Source organism: Stegodyphus dumicola, chromosome 4 (assembly GCF_044657685.1).
Source record: "Stegodyphus dumicola isolate Sdum_Otavi_A_Nest chromosome 4, ASM4465768v1".
Lineage (NCBI taxonomy): Eukaryota > Metazoa > Arthropoda > Arachnida > Araneae > Eresidae > Stegodyphus > Stegodyphus dumicola.
Window position 1 is genome coordinate 120,169,767 of NC_140771.1, and position 16,800 is coordinate 120,186,566.

At 31.0% G+C, this 16,800-nt stretch overlaps 1 protein-coding gene across 4 annotated transcripts in view; it reads left to right on the forward strand.

Annotated features, from left to right (window-relative positions):
- LOC118187094 (rab GTPase-binding effector protein 1-like) overlaps positions 1–16,257 on the forward strand; it is a 223,199-nt gene extending 206,942 nt beyond the window's left edge. For 3 of the 4 annotated variants that reach the window (XM_085815393.1, XM_085815392.1, XM_035357283.2), the window contains 2 exons: positions 6,335–6,445; positions 14,685–16,257. In XM_085815393.1, coding sequence (XP_085671519.1) covers positions 6,335–6,445; positions 14,685–14,852 — 279 coding nt within the window. In that variant the 3' untranslated portion in view covers positions 14,853–16,257. Of the gene's footprint in view, positions 1–6,334; positions 6,458–14,684 lie in introns of all 4 variants that reach the window. The other variant, XM_085815394.1, reaches the window with a different exon arrangement.
- Positions 16,258–16,800: the final 543 nt, after the last annotated feature.

The following is a 16,800-nucleotide window of genomic DNA, read 5'->3' on the forward strand; positions in this document are numbered from 1 at the left end:
AAGCTGTAACATTGGTCCGTTGGAGCAAAAAGCATCAACGTGGAAAAATACGCTTCCCGCGTACCCCAGCGCTCATTGAACTATTTATTCAAAAGCAGAACGCTCATTTTTGTCAGAATATCGCAGAATTGAATCGTTTAGACGATAGGAATAGGATATCCCAGAAAAGGATCGTTGTATATATCAGACGCTGTATATATCTAATTTATTTATGAATTGTTTTGAATGATAATTAAAAACTCTTAATTGCATGATTCTATTTTGGAGAGTAAATTTTTCATGGAAAAGACTACTATAAATGTTTTTGTATGATGTATGAACTTCCCTAAAATGCTTCCTTAAATAAACTTCCCTTCATTGGTTTAAATAATGCAATAAAGAAGTATATATATTTTTTTACTTACTAAAGGTTTATTTTATAAGGTCACTTTTATCTAAAACTCAATTAACTGCATTTTATATAATACTTCTTTTTCTGCGTTAAAAATTGAATTCCACAATTAGTAAATTTGCTAATGCTCATGCAAAAGTTCTTTAAATTAATGAAAAATTATCATCAAGATTAAACCTGTCAAAAAGTGATCATGCATGTTTAGAAAAACAAATATGAAGCCATTAAAATTCATAGAAGTGTTCCATAAAATCAGCTACATACTAGCAAGCTTATTTTCTGTATAAATAACAGTTTTCTTATTTTTTTTTAAACAAATGATTTACTCATCATCACTCATTTTAAATTCAGCACTCATTAAATTTTTTAATTAGATGAAACAGCTACTTTATACTAATACCACTGTTGCCTTTGCTAGTCTCGTATCAGCCGAATGTCAAAAGAACAAAAGAAGGATATGCGAGCGAATGCATGCCGAGCAAAAATCGGGTTTATATGAATGATGAATGAAATGAAATGAAAAATAAATGCAAGCCTCTTATGTCCCCCCACCCCACCCTCCAAAAAAGTCTTGGCAGATTAACAAAAAAAAAAGGGGGGGGTTGCATTCGTACCATCATTAAAGGTAGAAAAAGCAAGACCCGAACCCACAATACAAGTCCCTAGTAAGAGCTGACCTTGCTACTGAGCATATTACCTCTGTGCTAAGGTATCTCGCGGATAAGTGTGGCTTTCACATTTCACCTTCAGGAAACTGCAGAAGCATTTGGGCTACTCTGAAACTAGCTATAATATTTTCTGCAAATATTTTTTGAAAAGTACCAACTTCATTACAACAACACTCCTGGTGACACTTGAATCCAAAATCTTTAACTCCAGAAGCCAACATTTTATCCAGTAGGCAACAAGAGCAACCTTAAATTGATGTAGATGTATTTTAAGAAAAATTCAAAATCTGAGATTTCGAAATCCATCACTATTTTCTTGCAACAATCTAATGCTTTAGATTATTCTGCAAAAATTATGAACTGTATATCATTTATGGTTGATTATTAAGGTTTATTATTACTAATAAACTTGAGAATTCTCCTTTAAATAAATTATAAAGCTATTTATATTATTAGTATATGTATTTTTTTATTATTACCTGAAATTTTTATTAAGATTAATCCATTTGATTTTTTTTTCCATCAAAAAGAATTTTTGAAAGTGCAATCATTTAAAAACCATGGTCCAAAAACTGGATGTTTGAAACGAGATACCCGAAACTGATGCGTCAAAAAGTTAAGTCAAGTCACACGGTCTCCGGACAACCAATAAATGCCACCTCTAAATTTACTTCTCATTTGCTTTATGCAAACACGTGACCGTGTTGGTGTGAACGCACCTGTATGTGGAAAGCGTTTTTTCTGCGTTGCCACTTTTTACCCCAGAGGACCAGTGTGAAAGCGTTAAGTCAACTCACGTGTCCAAAAAATTGCACGTCTGAGCTTGCTTCTGATTGGTCAATGCTTTCCACCCAAATGCAAAGCTTCCACGTACGAGTTAACCACAAACTCTCCTCTCCCCACCCGATCTATGCAGGGCAGTTTTGTCTCACCTCGTCTCTTCAATATCTATATTAACAACGTGCCTAAGGCACCTAGTATCGATCTAGCTTTATATGCAGACGATACGGCCATCCTAACTCAACATACCAACATCACCACGGTAATCTCTACATTACAAAGTTACCTTTCAGCCTTAGAACTCTGTCTCAGACTGTATAAAATCAAAATTAATGTCACTAAATGTGCTCCCTTTTTATTCTTCCAAAGAAACATCCCTCATTTAGATAATCTAATTTTCTTCGGTGAACTTATTCCCTGGGTTACTGCTTACAAAATACCTTTGTTTTACTAGACTTAAAATTAACTTGTCAACTTCACATTCAAAAAATTATTGCGAATGCTAAAGCTGTCAAAGCCAACCTGCACCCCTTTTTCACTAAGAATAGTGACCTGTCACTTGACAACAAGATCTTGCTTTATAAATCTATCATAAGGCATATTCTCACTTACCCTGCCGGTATATGATTCTGCGGTTGCCTCTTCTAAAAAGCAACCCAGAGCAATCTTACAACCTGATTACGCTCAACTACCTTTTAAACGGCACCGGTATTGGAATACAGACACCCAAGTGGATGCGTACCTCTCGTTCCTAAACCCCAGCCGCCCCCGTGTTAATAATGTGTAAGGGCATTGACTGGAGGAACCCTGTTCTTTAACTCTTTAAGAAGAGTCTTCTAACGTCTCTTTAGCAAGGGACAACTTATCTCCGCAGCCGCACGCTACTGCATTTAATTTCTCAATAGCTTCTTAAAAGCTTCTTTTCCACCACCCACTAAACAGGTTGCTTTCAACCCCCCCCCCCAAGGGGTGCTCTTTACCTGGCCTTTAGACGTCACACTAAATAGCGACCAAAATTTTCTTCTCCTCCATCAGCTGTATCACTCTGAACTGCTACTAGAACCCCCCAGCCCTTTTTGCCCAACTCTCTGGACTGCTTGTCCTAAGGATTTTATTCTGTTGATATCAGGAATCAAGGAAATGTATTGCACCTTTTTATTCTTTTCAAAATTTTTTGAATATTGACTGCTCTCTCAAAATTTAATCCTGGCCCTTTTCAGACATGAAATTTAATTTAAAGACTTTCTATGAGTTTTACCTTTTTCTCATGCAGAAGGCATTATCTGAAAAGCTTTTATAATTACGCTTCAAATTTTCCTTTATTAGATGAACCCCTCTTTTGGTGTAATTATTTTATCTCTGATGATGTGGAGTTAAAGGCCTAGCCTAGTGCACTCCGTAAATTAACTTCCTTGATCCTTGCATGACCGCATTGGTGTGAACTGGGCTTCATTTTTTGATACATACACTTTGGTATCAAATGCCTGTAACTTGGCAGTAAATGTCTGCCATCATCTTTGTAACCATACCTTCTACTTTCTTTATGCTTTAAGCATGTACTAATTCTGGCCCTATTAGCTTTTAGTTCAACATCTTAGTGCTTCTTTTTAAATTGAGGGTATACTTATGTCCTGTAAATGAAAGACTTTATACATGCATGCAGCATCATGTTTTCTGGTACCTGATTTGTTTATTTCGACTTTTTTTTTTAAAAGAGGAATATTTTAGTGAATATTTTTAGTGTTCTCTTTTTAAATGTACTACAGTTTCAGGTCTAAAAAGTGCTTTTTATGGGATTTTGTGCTATATTTCTTAGTTTTATTGGTGAGTTCAGAATTTGCTTATTTTCTTTTAAATGGCATAATTGTAATATTGATTAATCTTTTATGGCTTAAATGTGCAATATAACCTGAGCTTTGAAGTTTGCTTTAGAAATAGAACTTTGTTCAACATGTTAGAAGACAGAAGAGAAACACACCTCAAGTAAATCATGAAACCTGTGTTAGGTCTAGATTTTTAGCACAGAAACTCTATCAGTTTTTCATCAAGAGCAAAGAAGTCTGGAATTGAAAAACTAAGTTATGAAATTATTTCTTAGGGTATAAATATGTTCATAACTTAGTTTTTGAGTTGCAGATTTCTTTGCTGCTGATCAAGAGGGGACTTTATTCGCCCTTGAAATCGATAGTTTCTATGCTGAAAATCTACACCTGATACAGGTTGTTGCTTCACTTTTATGATGTTTCTAGAGTGTTTCAGTTTTGAAATATATTACATATGATTCTGATCTCTTGATTCACTATTGAATGCATGAGCAATAAGTTCTTAATCCCATTCTAGATATTAGAACAATGACACTGGATACATTTGTTTCTAAAATTTGCAGTTTATTTTTCTATGCAGATTAACCTGGGCTTGATGCCACTAAACAGTTTTGGTGCTATAGAGACGAGACAATAATTGTGTAATATGTGATCTACCACTTTGAATTAGCTAGTTATTTTTTTAGATGGCAGCACTAAAATTAGTTTTTGTTTTAATGATTTTTCTCCTTGCCATTTTATCTCACATTTGAATGTTTAAGTGGTGCTATGTAAGAAATATGTAACTAACTAAAAGCTGTAGATTGCATTCTGCATATTTACTGGTGAGACGTGATATCAACAAGAAGATGCTTCCCATCACAGATAAGTGTGGTATATTGAATTTCTTATGCTGAAACTCAAATTTCATGCAGCTGAAATGCTCTAGTAGAAAGCACCTGGTAAGCTAGAATGTTTTTAAAAATAGTTTAAAATCAATTTTAACAAAACAAAAATTTAAGCTCAATTTTAAATTTCCTGTATTGAAATATATTCAATACGAAAACAATATGGTTTATCAAAAACATACGTAAAGAACAACAGTAGTAATAATAATATGGATAAGAAATTCAAATTTATATTTATTTTCTATCAGAAGATTAAAGATTGGTACCTGCGAGAAATTTCTATTAGTCATACTTCGTAGTGCAAACATTATTGATTGCTACATATTAAATTTTAGACTGACTTTTATTTTAGGTAATTCCAGTTATACTGAAATAACCTAAATAGCTTATTTTTAACCTTAACTGGAAAACTTGGAATTTCAGAATACTCAGCAGTCACCTGGCAAACTAATTTTACTGGTTGTACCTGTATAAGAAATTCTCAAGTCTTACCCTAATCACTTCACCTGCTGCATCAGCATGTATTGAAAAAGATATAGTACAATCTATTAATTCTATCAATCATCAATTGCAGTCATGGACATAATTAAAGTAATTATCATAGGTCTTATACAAGCACCGGATCTGCAACAAATACATAAGTGAAATCTATTTGGGGGCTGCATAAAATTGCTTTGAGGGCTGCGAGTTTGAGACCACTGCCTTATGGGATATTGGTGTTTCAGTTATTTTCCATAAATGTTTTGGGATAACTTGAATTGGAACACTGAATGAATAATGGGAAAACTAGTAGTAACTGTAAAAGGAATTGAAACAACTTCCTACTTAGCTACTTTCTCCTCTCCATACATATTTTATCCATACATATATGTCTAAGAGGCTTAATTTTAATTAATAAAGGTAAAAATAACTGGTATATAAAAAGCTAATGTTAAATAATTATCTGGATAATTAGATCACTCGAATTAACATATTAAATTCTTGTTTCCTGTTCCTGTCAATCTTCATTTTTCTAGTACTGGAAATGATGTTATTTATTCTTACTATAATTATAGGTAAAATTCAATTCATTTGATAGTTTCTAGAATGTTTGTAACATTATTAATGTGATGTTTGTATAGTAATAAACAGTAAATATTATGCATACAAAACTATTAATTTTTATTTTTCTAAATTCATATTCTGATTTTACTTTGAAGTTTAGTTGAAATGTAACATTTCTTCTGTATAGAAAATTAAATGATAAAATATTGCTTATAATATTTTAAACTGTCATTTTGTGACAATGGCTTCATTCCATTAACAATGTTATACTATCATTAAAACTTTCATACTCAGTTCAAAGATGTATCTTTGTGAAACACTGAAATTTATTTTGAAATAAAATAAGACTCTGAATATTTATTCATAGGGAAGTTATTAATGTTTTCTGAATAAAGGATTGAATTGTCTGAGGAAATTATGGAAACGTTGTAAACAGGAACTGTGTTTGTGTATATGTATATGAATTTTAGTGATATAAATTTTAATCAGTTGTCCGTGATGCTTTTTAAGTGGTGTTTGTTTTGTATTGTATTTTATGTTATTTTATTTTTAAGTATTTATGTTATTTTCCATGTATTATTTTTCTTTTGTGCCTTCTTATTTAAATTTTGAAATGTAATATGCTCCTTTTTTCTGTTTCTTGTATTGGAATGATATGTTAAGATCTTAATTTTAAATTTCTGTTTTCAATGTTCATGCTAATTTTAATAAAAAAATGTGTTTGCATTATCTGTGTTACAGATGGAACTAGAGAAAATTCGTCAATCTGATAGTGAAGTTAGATGGCAGCACGAGGAAGATGTTGTGGAGTGCAATTCCTGTAAAAAAACATTCCAAAGTCGTAAAGAGAAAGTAAGATAAGATGTAAACTTTATTTCTCGTTTCTTTCATTTTAATTTATTTGTTTTGTGAAATTTATGTTATCTAGGCATAAAAGCTATTCCATAAACTTTTGGTAGCACTAATTTTTATACACTTAAAAATTAATTAAACGCTTTTGGAAACTAAATTTAATGGAAGGATATTATCTTCTTAGAATGAATTATTTTTATTGCCTGGTAATTTTTAAAAGGTTATACTAATTTTTGCTTGGTGTTTTGTTTTACCTTTTCACTTTTTTAATATTCTGTGAATGGTTTCATTTATTTGCTTGTGAAGAGAAGATGCAAGATCAGCTGTAGCTCACAATTGAAATTTAAGTATAGGTTTTGCATCGTTGTTTTAATTATTTTATTGAAATTTATGGTTTTATGTAGAGAAATCCTTGAAAAATAGCTTTTAAAAATCAAGAAACTATTAGATTTTTTTCCTACTTATAATTTCTTTGTTGATGCTATTCATATTTATTTCTGAATTTTTTGTTTCTTTTTTGCATGAAATCCAGAAAGCTTTTGTTATTTCTATACTTGTAGCTCCAGATAAGTGCTGAATATCTGGAAGCCGTCCAATAAATGTTAATTAGATATTATATTTAAATATTTTAGTTATCCAAAGGTATCCATATTTTTTTAATGGGACTTCATTGTCAGCTTTTAAATAACCAATGGATTGACAGATTTGGTGCAAATAGGATTCGTCTATTTTCATTTATGTGATAGGTTTCCTGATCAAAAATCTAAACATTTATTCTCCCCCCTAGTGTGTGTGCATTAGCTATTCAGTAGTTGAAATTCAGAACATGTGATGTGAGGCATGCATATTTTTACTTATGTTAGGTGTGTAAATTAAAAAAAAATATTTGAAACATTAATATGCAGTCACATTATTTTAAATAAAAATTTTAAAAGTCACATTTTAGGAAAATTGGAATATATAATAGAAAAGTGAAAGGTCTGCACAGCTTTGGCTCAGAGGCTGTGTTTTGCAGATATTATGGGTACAACTCTAATATACGCCCTAATTTCACCAAATGTGGCGATATGTATTCTGCGCTGATTTTTGGCGCGATTGCGTGTTCTATGGCAACCCTGTTGTCGTTGAAAAATCTTTCGCTGGAGCTCGTTGGTTCGCCTCTGTGTCTGAGAAGATGGGAGTTGTTGAATTGAAGTTCGGCAAAAGGAAATATGATTGTGGCTATTCTGTTGAGGGGTAGTGGGTATTTGGAAGTGTGGAAAGAGGGTCTGGGAGATTATTTTTAATGGCAGTGCATGATAGAAGTAGGGATTTGGGATTTTATTTATTTGTGAACCATAGTATAAATTTTCTGGATAGTGTGTCTGGCTGTCATGTAAATACGATAGTGATTATGTGGCGGCATGTTAAAGGCGGTATGAAATTTATATTTCTGCTATTCGAAAACGCATTAATTCATGGTAAGTGCATTTTATTTTATCCTTGTTCTTATTTTGTAGAATGTTATGTTCATTGGTTCTTTAGTATGAATTACTGTCGTTATTGTTGTTTTTTAAAATTGTTTGAAATTTATTTTAGTTTATTTTGTTGTTTAGTGTCTAGACTGTACAATTCGTAGATGTTTTTTAAAGTTGAAACAGAACTCTGTGTACATGGTATTATTTGAAATTTATTGTTGTTATGTTATTTTATTAAAGTGAGGAGTGTGTAGATCGTAGATTCCTTCCTTGCCTAAATTGTGCAATTCGTAGAATTTTTTTTAAGTTTAAACAGAATGCTGTGTACATGGTATTCTTTGAAATTTATTGTTATTATGTTAATTTATTAAAGCGAGGTGTGCGTAGTTTGTAGATTCGTTCGTTGCCTACATTGTGCAATTCGTAGATGCTTTTTTAAGTTAAAACATGTCGCTGTGTACATGGATTCTTGTCAAATATTTTTGGTTAGAAACTTTACGTTTTTGCTATCTAAATTTTTTTGTTTTTCTTTCGTATTTTTAGCTAAATTGTGTGTTCAAAACTTAGTTTTTGCAGACATTTTAGGCTAAAAGTTCAAAATGCAGACAAAAAATTTAGATAGTAATATGGCAGCATGAAGTTTCTCGCCAAAAATATTTGGCGACTTGAGGGCGCATATCAGAGTAGTTCCATATTATGTAATGAATAAAATATTGCTAGATTTGCCCCCTTCCAGGACCAGAGTAAACAAAAACAAATCTGAAAAACTACACGAAAAGCAATTATTATTATTATTATTATTATTATTATTATTTTATGTTTTTGTAGGAAAATGTATATTAAATATGTAAAAGAATTAATTTTCCTTATCAAAAAATAGCATTAAACAAAGAATGAAAGACATAAAGACAAAGAAGAAAGACAAAAGTTATTTCATCTATTTTTAAATATCAGTTTAGTAATCATTTAGTTTTTGAAATTATACCTTCTGATTAGTTATACGTGTTTTTAAAAATAAATTGTTATGGTTGATGCATATTGTTTTTGATTTTCTATAACAGGATCTGTGAAAATTAAAAGTTTTTAGAAATTCAGTATGCTGGTGTAATTAATCATTCTGATATTTTTGGTTCTAGCTGTAAAATAATAATAATAGCTGCAGTTTTGCTAAATTAAAACAATGCAGTTTTAATGTATAAGTTGTAGAAAATGCCTCTATTTTAACTCAGCCTTTCACGTAAAGAATTTTTTTTTTTTTAATTTTCCTTAGCTCATAAGCAGTGGAAAGTATCTTCCTTGTTTGATGTTTCAATTTGCCATGACTTGATTTATTGTGTATTCTATGTTTTTAATTGGAAAGTTTTTCAGTTTGTTGTGTTATTACCTGTTAGATTCACTGTTTATCTGAGAGGCTCTGTGAATTTCAGTCTTATCTGGATTTCAAGTGTGTGGTTTTTTACTGTATGGCTTGTTAGTTGCTTTTATATTACAAAGTCCAAAATACAGACTTGTCAGGACTTTGGCAATTCCAGATTTAGGATTTTTCCGGGTATTAGATAATCAGTTTAAATCTAGTAAGATAGCATGTAGAAGTTATAAAATTGAAAACATGAAATAATAAAGTATGTATGATCTAAAGGGTATCAAAATTTACAAAAAACAAAAAGCTTAATATTTATTGGTTTAGGTTATTAAACACTTCTTTCAATGTAAGTTGTTTCATTTTTTGTGATTTGTGTTTTTTGTCTCATTCATTTTTAGCAAATTAACTTGCAATAACTATTTTGAATGTTTTAAAGTAAAATGTAAGAATGCTTATTAAACCTATTATTATTATCACTTTTATTAAATCTAAATTGACTGGTATTTATAAATCGCCATAATTTTTTAGTTCTAAAGCTAATTTGGATAATCTTTCCCTGGTGATACTTTTGTAATAGGAAAAAGAGTCATTTAATGTAAAAATATCAAAAATGCAATAATCCTTTGCACACCCACCATGTGGGAATGAACCACAGAATGCTATTAATACATGATAGGAAAATGTTATTAATATTCCACCAATGTATTAATTTGCTACTTGTTATATTCTGTGCTATTTTTGATTTAATAATGATCAGTTCATTTTAACTACAAAATTATTTACATTAATTTTAGTATTAAGTGCAACATGAAAAATAAGCATACTGGTAACTGAGTAGATAAAATACTGAACTTTAGTAGTTCTCAAGCTCAATTTATGGTTAACATGCTGGCCAATAAGTTCTATGCATCTGTGCCTTATACAAAAATCGCTTTACAGAGGCTTAATTACCTATTTAAATTAAAAAACAGTAAAAGATAGTAATTGGTCTTAACCACTTTCAAATACACTGCTGGCCATAAAAGTTGCAACATCAGGAAGGAATGATCTGACGAATGTCAAGATCACATGAAAGAAAGAAGAGTTTGGGACATGCAAATGATTAGTATTTAAGAACATTTTAGACGACACATGAGGCAGAAATGACATCTGGAGCACTGCATAAAAGGAAGTTGTGTGGTAGATTTCTCATTCGGAAGGCACTTTATAAGGTCGTAGTTTTCTCAGAATGTCGTGTTATGCCTTGAATAAAAAGATGGAATGCTTACTAGCAAGTATCGGAATTCGATAGAGGCAGGATCATTGCTTCTCAAGAGTGTGGATTATCGTTCCGTGATATCACCCATCGCAGTGGTCAGCATCCAACCACTGTCATGCGAATATGGAATCAATGTGTTGCTGAGGGTCATACTGAACGGCATGCAGGACCTCAACACCCTCCCATGACTAACTCCTGAGAGAACAGATACATTGTGAGGTCAACCCTGCAAAACCATACAGCTACATCATGGGCCATCAGTCACAAAATGGGCATGTCTGCAGTATGCCCAGTATCTGCTCATATGGTGCATCGATGTTTACAGCAGTGTGGACTATCAGCATGACAACCATTATTTTGACCTTGACAATGTAGCATAGAGAGGGAGGGGGTTTCTGGTGTGCCGAATGACAAAATGGATACAGGAGGGGCACAATGTCATCTTTTCAGATGAGTCTCAGTTCTGTGTGCAGTATTCTGATGGTTGTACACATTTCTGGAGGTTGCGAGGAGACCGCATGTCGCCTGCTTGCATTTGATATCGACATAAGGGCCTTGCACCTGGCGTGGTGATTTGGTTAGGCATTAGGTACGTTACATGCACATCTGTAGTTCGGATCAGCAGTAATTTGAACACAGATCGGTATATTTCTGACATTTTATGTCCAGTGGTTGTGTCCTATCTTCGAGATCTACCAAATGCTGTTCAAATGCTTACAATAACATACTGCCAGACCACATGTCACACATAGTGTTCTGACCTTCCTTGATACACAGGGTATTTGATTGCTGACCTGGCCTAAATGGTCTCCAGATCTGTCATCCATTGAAAACATCTCATCATGGGTTACTAAGAGATTGGCCCACTACCCTTCTCCAACTAACATGGTTGATGAAGTATGACACACACTTGAAGCAATATGGAACGAGTTGCCTGTTTCTGTCATCGAAGCCCAGTTCGGCTTTATGCCTAACCGGATAAGGGCCACTCTACCTGCCAGGGGTGGCAGCTGTTTCTACTAATTTCACACCCCTGTAATCCCCCAAACTGCTTACAAATTTAATCAATTTGTCTTCATGCTGTACTGTTTATGTACATTAAATACCTTTTTTCTATTTGCTTTCCTTCCTGGTGTTCCAGTTTTAATGACCAGCAGTGTATATTGTATGTGCAACACTTTGACACATTACAGGAAAAAAATGAATGTTTATTTCTGATGTTTTTTAAATTTACATACATTCTGGAGTATAATGTAAAAAATATAATTGTTTATATCATCATAATTGCTCCATTTTATAGAAAGAAAGTTCAGCATTAATGCATGTTAATTTCCATATTTAAATATGTGTTATTAAGAAAAGAGAAAAAAATTCTGTTTGTAATATGTGAAATTTTTTTGATGAGATATGTCAGTTATCATTTTAGTGAAATAAGTTTTCAAAAATATGAAATGGCACTTCTGTAGAAAAGTTGAATTAGAATTTGCAACAGAAACCAAGTTATCCAAGTTAATGTGGACCGAGGCTAACTCAGATAGCACAGATTAATAGAAATAAAATTTAAATAATATAGTCTTATTGTTCATACTATAGGGAATTTTAATGGGCAGGATTTATGCTGGTACATAATAAAATACCTCTATATTTGAATGTATGTACATTCAAATATACAGGTATACATAGAAGTACTAAATATGTTATATACTATAAATTTGAAAATATGTACCTGTAATACAAATGAGGTGCTGTACAATGTACATAATATATCATACATTTAAAAAAAAAATCAGTAGCAGCCTTCTGATTCTGTACGTAACATAGCAACATTGTAACGTAGGCTGGTGATGTGTCATCTTGCTGTTCATTATATAAAGCAGTGCCTTTTCGATCGTGTTCAAGCCATCTGTATGACTGATTCTGGTATGTCTTTTTCATCACAAATTTCATTGTGCATGGCTAAATTTACAATGGCCTTATCAAACAGTTCAAATTATTTATCATCTTGCATCCAGTCATTCACATCGTAACTTGTTACTGCCTCTGTAACTATGTATACTTAAAGCCGTCAGGACATTTAACTGACAACACACACACACACACACACACACACATAGACAAAAAACATGCAGCAATGTTTTAGTAAAATTTGTCCATTTTTATCTAAAAAAAGGCTGTTTCCAGGATATCCATTAAGAAATTTTATGAATAAGTATCATATTTGTGACTTTATTTAATTTAAATTATGGAATTTAAAATTAGATGCAAAAACAGCCTTATTTTGAAATCAATTTTGAGTCTAATTGTTTTCTTCTTTGAGCAGTTTAATTTTTTGTATCTCTGGAGAGGGTAATCAACTGTTGGATTCAATGGTGATTTGGAAATTTTTGTAAAACCTGACATGCTATACAAAAGCAATGTTGTTAGCTAATCAGTGGAGTTAGTGATCTGCATCTCTTTGAGATTGTTTACAAGCATGAAAATACCATTTAGATGATCAGTTATATTTTGCAGTCACTATTTTTTTATTTCTATAATTTTTTTTTTTTTTAATTGGATTTTTTTTTTAGTTGGTTCTTTCAGTAAAGTCCATAGTTTCTGAGATGTTGAACAGTTCTTCACATATATAAATTCCTGGTTGCTTTTAATAAAATTATATCTGCCTATGCTTCCTGAGCAATCATTATCCATGTCTCTGGTTTCAGGACTTGATCCTAATGATTGATTTTTGTCCAATATCACTTCAATCTCTAATTTCCATGTTTCTAACTTAAAATTAGAAAGGGAGAAAAACTTATTTACTTGAAGAATAGTGTGCTAATAAACTGTGTAGTTAAGCTACAGTTTTTGCTTTTTTTGCATATAAAGTGGAATGTGAGAGCAAACAATAATTTAATGTTGCTTTATAATGATTGTTTTAAAAAATTCTTTTTTCCTCTTTAACGAATGACTTTTTTATATTTTAGAATCTTCAGCAATATACTTTTGATCTTTAGGTAATTCATATTTTTTCTGAAAATAATCAGAAATGTTTGAGGTTTTCAGAGAGAATTTATTTGGTATCGTTGTAACTGGCGATCTACAGATTTTTGTTACTTCGTAATTAGTTTTGTAATAGATAGGACCACCTCTTTTCCCATTCATTTCATTCCAGAATTCAGTATGCCATCAGCCAGTGAGATAGTCAATTAAAAATTCAGAACTACCTTTAAAATTTGCATGAACAGATTTATTATTATTTAATATTAATAATTTTTTATGGTTATTCCTTTAGAAAATATTTCCTTTGCTATGTTTTATGGTATGTATGAGAAAACTTTCAGTGTACGAATAAAAGGGGTGACATATTTTTTGATTAGATTATCTGGGTTAAGTATTTTAAGGAAGTACTAGATATTAATATAACTGAAAGTAAGCCCCTAAATGTTATCCATATAGATTATATCAAAAATTTTGTGCATTTGGTGAATGAAATAGATAAAAGGTAAGACAAAATGTGCCTGATTTTATACTGGTATATTTTGTTCTTTCAAAACCTACTTGCAAACAATTTGCTGTAAGCAGAGTATTAAAAAACGATAGATAATGAATTTCAGAGAGATAAATTAAACGCTCTTCCTGCTTAAAGATAGCAGTTCTTTCAGTTGCCTTTTATTTCAACTCTTCGTAATATAAATGTGAAATGTGTTTGAGAGTAAATTGAAGATAAAGATTCGGAGACAGCATTTTAAAAGGTCTTTGGGTTAAATTCAATGGGAAAATTGCATGCGAAAAAAATGATAAGCATAAACATTGCTATGAGAAAATTGCATGTGAAAGAAATGATAAGCATAAACATTGCTTTCACAAACAAAATATTGTCTGAAAAAGAGGTGGTGCCATTTATTATAAAACTAGTTAACTAACTATTGAAATTTGGTAGATCGCCAATATGGGCAATATTTAGAATTAAAAATAGATATTACTGAATTTTTTTAATGTATTGCAAAGCAAATATATGAATAATAAGCATTGAAATGTAGTTGTTTAAGGTGCTGAATTGTACGTGAAGAATGAAATACTTAAGACAGTGATAAAGTTTCTTTAATTTTTTTTTTCTTTTTGTTTATGCAATTTATATGACTTACATAAATTAAGTTTTTTTTTTCCTCTTTTGCCTTTCAGTTCCATTGCAACCATTGTGGTAAAATCTTCTGCCTTGATTGCCTATCTCGAACTGTAAATAGTGGCCCTAAAGGACGTCAGTTCAAAGTGTGTAATGTGTGCCATACTCTTTTAGACCATCAGACTGCCCCTTATTTCAGCAGTGAACCTCCACAGACTCCTAGTTAGAAGAAAACAATATTTATATAGTGCTTAGAATTATTTCAAGTGATTTCCTTTCTATTTTAAGGAGAATTCCGTAAATAGCATTATACTGCTATTTATTAGCAAATGCTATGCATTTGTATTTAATTAATATAAGAAAGCATTCATAATATCACTGTAGGAAGATTATTAAAAGAACTTTGATTCATACTTAATTCAAGAAATTTTGTACTTCCTTGAATACAAAGAAGTGTGGAGTTGATGTGTAAGTATATATTCAGAAGAACTACAAGACATCCTGATATGCATTTTGATGCCAAAGATATCTATTATTTGTCCGTTCTAAGAATGCCAAATGAAGGAGGAAGCTAGTCGTTATCACTGTGGACTATTCAGGACAGAATGCTTTTCAAGCTTGTATCTAAGGAGATGAAATAGTTTTTAATCATATTCAAACTGTGGAGGGATTGCTGAAATGCATATTTACATTTAAATTATGCATTTTTATTTCCTCTGCTGCAGTGTTCATTGACGTGGATTTTCCTGTCTGTTAATGTTGTATAATGTAAATTCAAATAGGCCATAATGGCTTTAAACTATTGCAACTATTCTTTGCAATTATGGAACTGTGACAGCTACAGAGATGTTTTTCTTTTTGATTGAGATAAAGCTGACTGTCTTTCACATTTATATCTCTAAATTTTATGCATATTATATAGAATAGATTCAGGGCAGATGAATGCTGTTTAAAGATATGTGGGTGGTTATAACAAAGTAGTTAACTGAAAAATTATGGAATACTGTGCATATAATTTTAGTTCTAATTTAGATACGTTTATACAAAATGTTATTATTATTTATAACTGTGATAGCATTAGTATTGTAAAAACATGACTTCTCATATTAAGTATTCCCCCCTTTTTTAATACATAAAATTTTTATTCTACTATCATTTCATAAAAACCTAAAAATCTCTTAATTGAAAAAAATTGTATTCTTTATTTGTGTATCTTTGCTGTTAAATTATCTTTTCTGTAATTTGTTATCCAAAATGACAGATATTTATAATGTCTCATAATTAATGAATTATAATGTCCCATAATTGTTAAATATTCATTTAAATGCAACTTTTTTCATTATTCTATGGTAAACTAAAATTTCTAGATTTCTTTTGGAACTAATTTTGTTAGAAGAAGGAAGTTCATGGGGGGGACTTTTCCCTCCCAGTTTTTTTCCTTGAGAGAGAAAAATTACATTTTTTTTTTTTAGATTAGATGTTAAAAATTTACAAATTTAGGATAAATGTTCCAAAAGAATGGAATATTTTATTTAAAAAAATGTTTTCAAATGTATGCAAAATATAGATATGAAGTCTATTGTAACCATGTATATAATAATATAAAATAGTATAATTTAAGTTTAAATTGCTTTTTCTTGTTTATTTCATGCATGTTTTCAAGTCTTTCATTTCAAATGCATTTAGCCTTTTCAGTTGCTTAGGAAATACACAAGAAACTCAAACGAAAGCATTTAGTAAAGTACATTCTTTTGTATGATTGTAATTTAAATTTACTTCAGAAATGAATGGTGCCTTGCATGAATGGTTTCAGCTTCAGACTTCTGTATTAACATGATACAAAATTTAATAAAGTATTTGTTTTATAATTGAGGAAGGAATATAATATGTTTTTAAGTGATAAAATTTCAGAGATTAAATATGATATGTAGGCCCTATGTTAAGTTTTGCCTTTCTTTTACACTTTTAGATTTGTTTTTGATCTTTAATGCAAGAGAATTTGTTTTGCACAATCATGCAAGTGTTAATGGTTTTTTAATATCTAATTTTATTTTTTTATTTAGGTATTGCAATTAAACATCTCTGGCATTAAAGTGTTTAATGTACTGAGCTTAGTGAACAAATTAAAAAACAAAAAAATATAGAAATATTATTTTGTGATTTATTTTGGCATAA